This window comes from Lepeophtheirus salmonis, chromosome 1 (assembly GCF_016086655.4).
Source record: "Lepeophtheirus salmonis chromosome 1, UVic_Lsal_1.4, whole genome shotgun sequence".
NCBI lineage: Eukaryota > Metazoa > Arthropoda > Copepoda > Siphonostomatoida > Caligidae > Lepeophtheirus > Lepeophtheirus salmonis.
Genome location: NC_052131.2, coordinates 25,247,667 through 25,259,839, shown reverse-complemented (window position 1 = coordinate 25,259,839; position 12,173 = coordinate 25,247,667). Strand labels below are relative to the sequence as shown.

At 31.7% G+C, this 12,173-nt stretch overlaps 2 protein-coding genes across 4 annotated transcripts; both read right to left on the bottom strand.

The window, feature by feature from the left end:
- Nucleotides 1-2,808: 2,808 nt before the first annotated feature.
- Nucleotides 2,809-3,949, bottom strand: LOC121122634 (syntaxin-8). The gene has a single exon (XM_040717671.2). The coding sequence runs from the start codon at nt 3,729-3,731 to the stop codon at nt 3,096-3,098; it is 636 nt and encodes a 211-aa protein (XP_040573605.1). The 5' UTR covers nt 3,732-3,949; the 3' UTR covers nt 2,809-3,095.
- A 130-nt stretch (nt 3,950-4,079) lies between these two features.
- Papss (PAPS synthetase) lies at nt 4,080-10,575 on the bottom strand. Of its 3 annotated transcripts, XM_040717646.2 has the most exons (7): nt 10,454-10,525; nt 8,327-8,739; nt 6,426-6,625; nt 5,503-6,362; nt 5,233-5,430; nt 4,972-5,178; nt 4,080-4,917 (listed from the first exon to the last, which is right to left on the bottom strand). In XM_040717646.2, exons 3-7 carry the CDS (start codon nt 6,613-6,615, stop codon nt 4,549-4,551), a joined length of 1,824 nt encoding a protein of 607 aa, XP_040573580.1. In that variant the 5' UTR covers nt 6,616-6,625; nt 8,327-8,739; nt 10,454-10,525; the 3' UTR covers nt 4,080-4,548. The 3 variants fall into 3 exon arrangements, with proteins under 3 accessions (XP_040573580.1, XP_040573566.1, XP_040573573.1); XM_040717632.2 differs by lacking the exon at nt 8,327-8,739 and having other exon boundaries at nt 10,454-10,575; XM_040717639.2 differs by lacking the exons at nt 8,327-8,739; nt 10,454-10,525 and adding an exon at nt 6,684-7,011.
- Nucleotides 10,576-12,173: the final 1,598 nt, after the last annotated feature.

Here is a 12,173-nt window from a genome sequence, read left to right as displayed (position 1 = left end):
GTTGATTGGATTACTCTTTGGAGTAAGTTTTAGTGTAAATTGCCCCTTCCTTGTAAAGGATTGTTAAGAGCATATTATTGTGTAATTGCATGAAAGACTAACAACGTGTTCTTATCAAAAAAGAATCTATTAAATATTTGATAGTTCGAGCTCTCTAATGCTACAGTTCCAAAAGCAATATATCCCTTGCTTAAACTCTCTTACATCACTGATAAGAGTAACATTTTCCCTGGAATAAAGGTGTAGATCTTATTTGGATTTGATTACACATGGATATATGATACCAAATTACTTATTCATTATCGAAAAATAAGTTACTATTCAGCTATGGTTTAATATTCTAAATCATAAACGTACTTAATATTAATACATATCTGCAAAAGAAGTGATTTGTTAAAATTAATATTATCTCAGAAATTAGGTGTGAGACAATGACATTATTAATGTCACATTTCTTTTCAAGTATCTAATAATCTAACAAGTTTTTAAATTTAAAAAAATAACAACAGATATTTCATTACCAGAAGAATTGATTATTTTTTATGCAAATCTTCAAGTAATTTTACCCGATAACTTCTCCGTCCATGTGTAATAAATAGGTTTTTACTAATGTTACACAAAATTCAAACTCGCGTATTAAAGTAATATTTCTGATTTGTTAGGAGAACATGCTCAGAGGCATTAGGCTAGGAGATATAAAAATGTATCTGTGACCCAGCATTAAGGACGTCACCTAGGGGCACAATTCTACGATACACTTTCTGTTACACGGCTGATAATAATTTTACTAAAATCATTTGACCATAATTTAAAATTGAGTACTTATACTAATTCAAATTGTCTTCGCAAATGGTTCAAAAACGGAGACAAATATATGAGAAGGATAAATTATTTAAATTTGTTTTCAAATAATTAAATAAATAGGAACTTGAACTACAAATACCTAGAGCACTACTCTATTTGGTTCGGATTCGATCGATCCGTTTTTCGATTAAGTACTTTTTTTTTTCATTTCAAGATCCTTAAAGTATTAAAATCCACAGTTTAGAAATATATGTAATAAGAATAAAATGTTTATTTGTAACCTCAAACAGCCAGGATTCAAGAAATTTGGTTTATAATTACTCGTAAGATGAATATACTTAATTGAATGAATTATAAATATCAAAAAAATTACGATAGGGTTTCTTTTAAAAATAATACACGTACATTGAAATTCATAGTGTTAGAGCACCTTCGACTGCTTTACTTCCCCTTTTCTCGTTTGGGCGGAACGTTGATTAATTAATAATAAGTGGACTGTAATATTTTCTATTAGAGAACTATATTCTATTGTTATACACGGGAGTCTCAATACACACTGATAAATACTCGCTAATGCAATAGGATTGAAGAGAATACCTTTCAATGTTCCTCCAATCCCAATCCAGTGTTGTCCTACATATATATATATATATACAAATAAACCCGACCCTACAAAACACTCACTCGTTTATGAGTGAACATACAACCTGGGATGAGCAACTTTTTAGTTATCATCATTGGTAATATTAATGCCACTTTAATTGAGGGTCTGTGATAAACTTTACTAGATAGAAAGACCTGAAATTCGTAAAAAAAAACTGAGCCCTTTAATGCGGAACGTAGATATGTGAATTTTGAAACAGAAGAAATGTCTTGATTACCAATTATACTTTGAAATGTATCTAACCAGGTTGAAAATTCTTCCACCTTACCATCAAATAAGGGAAGAGTCAACTTTGGTAAGGGAGGCAACCTGTTATCAGAACCATTGTTCTCTAATTTAGGCGCACAACCAACAGTGCCAACCTTAATTCCATAATCTCTTTCAGCCTACTCATCTCATCATTTTGTTCCTTCTTCTTATCCTCAGCTTATTCACTTAACTTCTCTCTTTTAAATGATCTAAGTCTCCTACTCAATTTTGAAAACTCATTTTCAACCTCATCATGAGCATCTAAAATAACTAAGTGTTTCTCTTCAGATATTTCGGAAGACAATTGGTCAAAATAATTAATTACCCTTTGATATTTTGTCTGTAATAAGGACTCCGATTCTTGAAGGTCCTGAAGATTTAAATTACCTGACTCTAGGCTCACCTCTATGTCAGATTTAATAGTTAAAAAACTATCCCTAATTTTATGATATATTACCTTACACCCTTTAGGCATTTTGATACGTTAAATTAACTTTAAACAAAACACTAATATACATATAAATGTACGACAAACACCAAATAATGATCGGAAAAAACAAGTCAAAGTTCTTTAAAGCAACTATTAAACTTAAATTTAACAAGACTAATATATAATGTAATTGAAATTGAAATATAACGAATTATAAATTAAATATGAAAGGTTGCGTTGACGACTTGATTGTTCCGTACGGTTTCAAAGTATTTAATATCCAGCGATTACCGTTACTAGGATCGATGTCCTCATTCGCTTTGAAGATATCCGGCTCAAAGGACCAAATGTTAGAAACCCTTCGACTGCTCTACTTCCCCTTTTCTCGTTTGGGCGGAACGTTGATTAATTAATAATAAGTGGACTGTGATATTTTCTATCAGAGAACTATATTCTATTGTTATACACGGAAGTCACAATACACACTGATAAATACTCGCTAATGCAATAGGAGTGAAGAGAATACCTTTCAATGTTCCTCCAATCCCAATCCAGTGTTGTCTTGCATATATATATATATATATATATACAAATAAACCCTACCCTACAAAACACTCACTCGTTTATGAGTGAACACATAGTTTACTTATTTTAACAATAATAATTTTTCAGGTGCTAAATTTATTGACATTGTAAAATTTAATTTGATATAATAAGAGCATAATATAATTACAGAAATACATTTCATCATATCATTAAATGAAATAGGTAGAAATTAAAAAAGTAAATATTAGGAGACATTAAAATATGAATGTATACAATTAATCAATCATTGGAGCCAATGTAAGAGACACATCGATGAAATATTTTTTTTAAATGTAACATTTAGACCATATAGTTAATAATTAATTATTCATCAATTCCAATTAGTTATTTCTTTAAGCAGGACTAATTTGGAACAGAAGCTAGTATAACAATTATAACAAAAAGAACGATTATGATGGACCAATATTTGCAGGTCCCTCCTTTACTATTGATATTTCGAGCAGTTTCTGTTGTATTGATGAGTCTTTCTCTTGTACGATCAATTCCATCCTCAATGTCATCTAATAATTCATTTTGCGTGTTTACTTCATTACCTATGGCGTGGGCCATTTCTTTCTGACGACGAATAACGTTGTGGAGAGCGTCTAATCCCTTATCTTGTTCCATCATTATTTGATACTGATCCTGAGAGATAAGATTTTCATTTTGGGGAGACATATCCGTGATGGGCTTATTTGTTTGTCCTTCAGCTCCCAAGAGCTTTTCCCTATCCTTGAATTTGGCCATTTCACGCAATCGTCTTCCTTTATCACCAAGAGTCTCTAAAAGTTCTTCGCGTCGTGCTCTTTCTCCAGGAGTTACGTCCAACAAAGCAAGCTTCGTACTTAGCTTATCTCGTGCCGCATTCAATCGATGAAGAGTTGAAATAATCGCGGTTTCCTTACGACTAGATGGAGTGTTACTTAAAATATGCTGCGCATTCGCATATAGTTTTTCAGCTGCTTCAAACTCTATCCGCCACTTCTCCCCTTCGTTCATATTCTTGCACCAGGATTCATATATTTATTATAAATTAAAATAATCCTTTGGATTTGACTCAACTATCAGTAATCCATTATTATGATAGTTGAGAAGTGAGAAAAAAAGAATGACGTCATCAATGGGAAGATTGTTACGTTGGGCCTGTTTCGAATGTCAACTCGTATGTACGCCCTTTGATCGTGGCTATCGCTGCTGAATGATAATGATTTGACCTTAAATGTGGAAAACATGTACGTAACGTTACTACGATCAATCAAATATAATCTCATTTGGGTAATATGATTATATCATTATATTGAGACACCTCCTAGGAGTGGCAAAATAACAATCAATACATACTAGATGTGATATCCTTCATAAACGTTTTTAATTACATACATTAAGTATATTATACACATGACTTGCATTTCGTAATCATTACGGGCTCAACTATAAACAAATTATCTTATATAACAATATTAATATATCCATAACCAAATCTAGAGGACTAAAAATGAAAAAGAGATTTGTTTTACGAAAATATGATCAATAATAATTTTATGGAATATGTATTTGGATAGACGAAAGATCACACATATTTTTTCAAGCGAGAGAGTTATGAAATATATATATATATGCATAAAATAATATAAAATAAAACTTAAAACGTCGTGCACTATATAGATAAAAAATTATAAATATATAATAAATTGATGAATTTAAAACGGCAAATAACAAATAAAAAATCCTGATATGAAAGGCAATAAGCAGTTATATAAAAAGATCAAATAACAAAAAGTTTAAGACGTGATATTCAAATAATAATAATTAATTTTTAATTATTTATATTCTGATAGTATTCTTTAAGAATGTTCCATGCCTTAGGACTCATAAATCCCTCTGGTGGATCATCTCCCGACCGAGCAAAGGCACGCATTTTAGTTCCAGAAATAAATAGAAAATCTTGTTTTCGCTCTGGTTCAAAAAAAGCCATAGACTTAAGAGTTGTATCATATGCGGCAACACGAAATTTAATTATTTCTAATTGATCTAAACCAGGAGCAGCTTTAAGAATTCTACCCCCATGAGTTGCTTCATATAGATCGGTTCCAGGAACTCCTGGATGAGGCATACCTGCAGGATCCCTTCCTACGATGTAAAAGTTAGCTCCGGCATTCATTCTTGCCTTGGCATGCCATTGAACCTTTAAAGATAATTAATTATAAAAGCATTTGAAGAAGAAAAATTTAACTCAGACCTCTGTGGGGCCTGCGTACATCATAGGTGAAGGGAATATTGCTAAAACAGTATCTGAGGGATCCAAAATATTATCTTCCATAATGGCTTGATGTTGTTGAATTCTAACATGTAGGGGTACATCATCTGACTTGGTCCAGCCACCTAAGGGATGTAGTAGTAAAGTCGGTTTCTTATAACCTCTTTCTCTCAACTGATTCTTACAATCCTGTAAAACACCCAAGAATGGAAAGCCCTTTAACACAAATTAATTATTAAGTACTGTCATGAGTAGAGCGTGTCCATTATGAATAGGATTTCGTAGTTGGAAAGCGAAAATAGCATCCGCACCAATAGATTTAAATCTATTCCTAAGCTCCAATGGAGTGAGTCTATATTCATCAAGTCCATCATTCCAACGAATACGTTCAAATACTTCCAAATCTCCACCTATTAACCAATCTCCTGAGGAGTTTATCATCTATAAAATATGTATAAAAAAATTAACCAGACTTAAGATTTTTAATCCAAGTATTAGGTATTATAATCCCACTTTTATGTATGGATGATCAGGATGAGATGTACCGAATGTACGAGCGATTCTTTCTTCTTTCCGATGCTCATATATTTCAATGTTTTTCAAAACTGCCTTGATTTGACCTTCATAGATAAGAGCGACGGATTTCCCAGCTTCATAGAGCTCCTTTTCTTTAACAGGGAGTACAATTGGCACGGACTGATTCACACTATGACTGTGAATACATTTGAACTGAAGACATTCAATATACTCTGATTCACGCATGAATCCTTTTAAGGGCCAAGACCAACCCTCAGATAGCACTTGAACCCATTGAAGATCTAATTTTGTGAGCTGAACCTTAGGAAATGATTTAGACTCACACAGCCAAGAGTCTTTATTTTCCACGGGAATGAATAAATCTTTAAGTCTATTTGGATTACTCTCTGTTTTGGGAATTATTTGTTGCTTCTCAAGAACTTCGACGACGTCATAGACGCACTCTTCAATGCTACGACCAAGTGTTTTGATCATTAGATCTGGGTTTTCAGGTTTTTCGTAGTCCTGATCAATTCCAGTAAAACCTTTAATTAGACCAGCTCTAGCTTTTTTATAGAGGCCTTTTGTGTCTCGGAGTTCACACTCCTCTAATGGAGTGTTAATAAAAACTTCAATAAAGGGTAAATCTGACTCGTTGTGCAGCTCTCTTGCCAATTGCCGATCTTTATTGAAAGGGGATACGAAAGAGGCAAGGGATACAACTCCAGCATCAGCAAAGAGCTTACTAACTTCGGCGACTCGTCGTATATTTTCTTCTCTATCTTGACAAGTAAATCCCAGATCCTTGTTCAATCCACGCCTCATATTATCACCATCTAAACCATAGGATGGAATCCCTAATTCATTAGAATCAAATAGTTCATTACAAAAAACGTAAATAATTTTTTATAATCAAATACCCATTGATAATAGATATTTCTCTAATCCAAAAGCTATTGTCGTTTTACCAGCTCCAGACAATCCAGTAAACCATATAGTGCAACCTCGGAACCCATTTCCTTCACCCAACACTTGTCCACGTTTACTTCTCGAAACATGATGAGCTTGATCAAAGACATTTGTTGCCTTTGCTTCGCTCCATCCACTCATATCACAGAATCTAGAGTGATTAATGAGATAATATTCAGATAAATTAATTAAATCCTACTACTACTTACTCGATATTAAATATTTAAAATAATACTGAAAAAGCCAAAGCTGCGATACGGCTCTAGGGATGTGTTTATATATGACGTCACTCATTGTTTAAGTGACGTGTGATAACACCATAGTGAAAAAATAGCAGACAAAACATTAACTCACGATACATATACTCGAATAACTAAGTCTACTGTCTACATGTCATATTTTATTAAAAGCGTTTTATTTCTATGGATACAACCACATTTCACATTTTGTTAAGTAGGGGAGACAGATGAGAGTTCCAACACTATTTATTTTTGGCTCAATTACTCCGTGTTGGTTGAACTCAGTCTCACTAAATATAAACAAATATAAACTTAATATGTCTGCTATTGTTTGAATATATTTTAAGATCATACAACTCAATCGTTTTCCCGAAAATTGTATACGTCTCATCAAATTTCCCGGCTTGCAACAGTTTAAAAAATCTCAAATTTGAATTAGAAATTCGAACAAATAATATTTTTGTTGAATAAATATCTAGATTTTTCATGATTTTTAATTATTAAGTTTTAATATATTATAGCTGAGGAAAAAATATATTATAAATCATTGATTAGAGTCATGGGTTGAAGAAATTCACTCCCAAAAAACTCTTCATCCCTTTTTCTGCGGAAAACAGGATACTTGATATGAAGCGTTTATTATGTAAACAAATTAACAAAGAAAAATAATGTGAAGAAAATTGGAACACCAAGTGCAAAATGTCAAATTTACACTGGGTGTTACAATATCTAAATTTTTTCCAAAAGGAGTGAGTGTTAACTATTAATACAAGTAGAAGCAAAATAAACAATACTTAAAATGATGTAATTTACTGGAAAAACAAGAAAAAATAGGCAGCATTTTTACAAATATATTGATGCTTCCAAAAATCTACCTTTAATTTGTCGAGATTTTTCTCCAAAAAATGTAATTAGAGATAAAAAATTAAGGATAAAAATTTAATTTTTGATATATTTTTCTGAATAGCTATAGTTTTCAACAAAAAATTTCTTCAACAAATTTAATTGAATTTTTCAAATTTTTTGTGGATAACTACGACTTTTTTTTTTTAAATTCCAAAAAATTTAATATTTGAACTTTTTTTTGCAAAAATTTAATGTTTGAAATGTCATTTTGCAAATTTTAACCTCATAATGAACATAAACCTGAAGACATAATGAACACTTCATATCAAGCATCATGTTTGCCCCCAAAAAAGGGAAGAAGAGTTTTTTGGTAGTGAATTTCTTCGACCCATGACTCTAATCGATGATTTATAATATAAATATTATAAAATATTTTTTTATCAGCTATAATATATTAAAACTTAATCATTAAAAGGTTATAAATTGAAAAACACAAGCCCTCCCCAAAATATAATCCTGCAAAAGCCACTGATTGATTATTTTGATATCAGTTGATATAATTTTATTAAAAGTAAACATTCACTTAGTGTGGAAAAATTTGAGATAAGCATGTAACGCTTACTGCATAGAGGAGATTAGCAACAAGTGTTTCAACTCTTCTAGCATTATTTATTCTTCTTTATGATTTTACTAGCGGTAGTATGCAGCATTACCCGGAGTTATTAGGCAGCAATGAAACTTTAATAATATAGAATACTAGGATGTACCCGTTTTATATATTTTACACAAAGACAAGACTTGCTAATCCGGTGACATTCAAACAAACATACAACTAGTGTTGAGTAGGTCCTTATTTAGGACCGCGGCTTAGTCCAGTCCCACTTGTGGGTCCTTAAAGAAGGTAAAATTGATCCCTCGTGACGTCAATGACGGGGTTTTTCCTCCTTTTAATTATTCCCTTATATAATAATAAATTTATAACCAAGTATCCGGCAGATTTTTTTTTCAATTAGTGGTTCGATTTTTGTAAAATACAACGTGTCAAGAGTTGTGAAGGCTGCTGGGCGGAAGTCAAAGAGGAGATGCTATTCTTTACTTAAAAGCATCAACAGTTTTGTTTGGACATTCTCCGATGAAGAATTTACGGACTGTATAGTTACTTCACGAATAAATAATTAATCTGTAACTCATACAAAAAAATGTATATACATATATAAAATATTTTAAGAATAGTAGTATTTCCCTGATTGCTTGTTTTAAAATAAGTATAGGAAATAGTCAACAGGAGGGGGCAGGGGCGTCCATAGGGTGTGGGCTGCAAGGATTTTAGCCCACCTCCACCAAATTAAGGAATATTTGCTTTTTACATGTATTTTTTTTTCGTCAATTGGGTAAATTATGCTGCAGAAAAAAAAGATAATATTTTGGGAAGAAAATTCAAAAAAATTTAATATTTGAAATGTAATTTTCGATTTTTTTCCAAAAAATTTAATTTTCTGTGAAAATCTATTGATCAAAAAATATTTGAAATATTTAATTTTTTTTGTGAGCAGCAGTGGATTTTTGAAATTTTTTTCCTAATAATTTGATTTAAATTTTTTTTAAATAGCTATGGATTTTTGAAATTTTTGGATTTTTTTTAAAAAAACAAGCCCCCCACAAAAAAAATAAAAAATATGTACATATATAATCCTACAGACGCCCCTAAGAGGAGAGGGCGAATTGGCAAAATAAAAAAAATATAGATATATTTAAAAAGGTCTCTGGCATATTCGTAGTTTATAAAGCTTGTTGGAAATTAATTTTTTATTCTCGAGGTTTTATTGTTAATGGGTTCATAAATTCATTTGTTTCTTTATTGGTAGGGATAATAATTATGTTGCCCAGTTATTGGATAGTAAGTGTAGTATTAAACTATAGATTTAGAATGTTTTTATGTGCTATTTGTACAGATATTAAAATTTTGTTAAAAAAGGGGTGGGTTATGTTTTTATGGGGTTGTTTTAAAGCGGGGTTTTGATCAATTTTCTTAGGGACATTCCCATATATTTTCGCGAGAAGTAGTCATATTTGAGTTAGTCTTGGTGAATAGTTTTGTAGAGTTTATTTCTCAACTGTTAAAAAATTTAAAAAAAAATTTAATATTTGAAATTTTGTCTCAAAAAATTTAATTTTTGAAATGTTTTGTGAATAAGAGGGGGTTTTGAAAAAATTTGTGAATAGCATGGGTTTTTTTTTTTTTAAAAAATATTCTGAATTACTATGGATTTTAGAATTTTTTTTACAAAAATTTGGATTCTTGGATGTTTCCCCCAATAACAGAGCCCCCTCTCCTACAATATAAACCTGCGGACGCCCTTTGAACATGGGTTTGCTCACTTAGCACCAGAGAGGGCTCCTATGACTTTAATCTCCCTTTTAATAGTTATAATATTTATTGAATTAATCCGTAGATTAATTCGTTTATTTATTCGTAAATTTGAAATGTCGGTACCACCGGTTTAAATAGACTCAAACAATAGCAGACTTTTTTGAGGTAAGATTTAAATCAACTTAAATCATTTTGTAGTTATGTTTTTTTAGAATTTGGTGAATCTAAATTAAACCAGCCTGGGGATATTGAGCCAAACACAAAAAGTGTCACAACTGTTCCCAATGATTTATTACATTATATCATGAATGAAGGTACTTAAAAACTGAACTGTGAACTGTGTTTCAAATACACTCTTCTATAAGAAATACATAAATATATTATTACATATATTTATGTATTCATTATTCATGAATAATTCCATGTATAAATCAAAGTTTGTGAGACATTTATAAATGTCTCTAGTGTGTACTTATTGTACATAATAAATTGTTGATTATGGGGGAAATATAACTCCTCTTACCCTCGATTCATTCTTCTATCTTCCTTTTTGCACTGGAGACAACTATTTAATACTTGTTACATGAAAAAAAAAAACTGTTTTCTAAATACGAATTTACTATCTATTATCTATTCATTGGAATGAGCGCACGCTTAATTCAGGTCCATCAAACATCATATTGCCTTCCGCCACAGGTACAACTCCTAGAAAAATATGATTGAACATCGTATCATTCTTAAGTTGTTGTGTCTGTACAATATATGAAACCCCTTACAAACACTTTCTCCTTGTAAAATTTAATTCAAATAATTTTTGTAATCATCTTCCATCTTCATTGTACAGCATTCTTCGACAACAACATTGGAATATTGTCAATCATCCGAGCTGTCGAAAAGTCTTGCACCAGATTTTTATAGAGTTTTTTCATATGACATCAGTGTGTTTTTTAGCTGGCCTGTTAATTTGTAATTGATAGTATAACGAACGAATTTTATTTTCCTTAGCAGTCGTCATTATTATTTAATTCCTTAGTAGTGAGCATCTTTTTCTAAATATATTCAAAATCTGATTGAATGTTCGTGTATGTTCATAAAAGACAGCACGTAACCCTGAGGATTTGTTGTAGAAATCCTTGTTGGACTCAGAGTAGAATTGGGGATCGACATATGGAGTAATTCTAACAAATGTCCTTGTTTATATCCTTTTTTCCTTCCTCTCTTGTCACAGCTGATTGTAACCGATCTAATGAAACGTCATGAGCATTATTCTTTCTCTCCTCCGAAACATTCTTCAAATTATTAGGGTTACCATGTTAATTTTCGGGTTTTTTTTAACATGCCCATTCCACACTGGACTTTCACATTTGGACATCAGCAAAGTATTAGTGAGTGGCGGTCAAAGTTCTTGAGCGGGAGTACGCTCATCATTTTAGAAGATCGATAAAATAACTCAAATTTCCGCTCGGTAATTTAAGTTTGTATTACTTTTTCTGTTGCTACTAGCAGTGCAGGAAACCACGTAAATACATGTCTTCTAAGACAGTGGTTCCCAATCTTTTCGTGTCCAAAGCACACCAAAAGACAAATGATTTTTTTTTAAACCTATTTTTTATTTAACCAATTATTTGGGTTATTATAAGCTATTGCAAATAATGTATGGTTGTCACAAATGGAACGGCACAATTGAACTTGCAATATGTTGACTATAATTGCATTTTAAATGCATACATTACATATGGCAAAGAACACGACCACACAAAGGTATAATTGCTACTACAGCAGAAATTGATCTTAAGTCTACTTTATTTTGTAGTTATTATCGATGATTTGTTTCATTTTTGTACATTTCATATATTTAAGAATACGAAGATCTTCATCCTCTTCTTGTATGGCGTGGTGTCTCTCATATGAGAGCGATGGACATCTGTTGATAAGGTGGTTCTTCCATGCAAATATTATACATTACACTTGTACTTTTCCATTTGCTCAGTTGAGCCAAAAATGGCCCATGACTTATGTAGGCTTGAACAAGTAAGTTCATGCTTTTACGCAAAGTTTGGTCCTCTTTTGTTTTGGCTTCTTCAACATGAGATGTGTATGTTTCATTCTTTGATCTTCCCTGCTTCTGTTGCACCAAACTTCGAAGAAAAAGTCACCCACCACCTTCTTTATGTAGCTAGGAGGTGCTCCAACGCACAGACGAGTTTTACTTACAGTGCTACTCTTTACAAGATAGTCTGCAA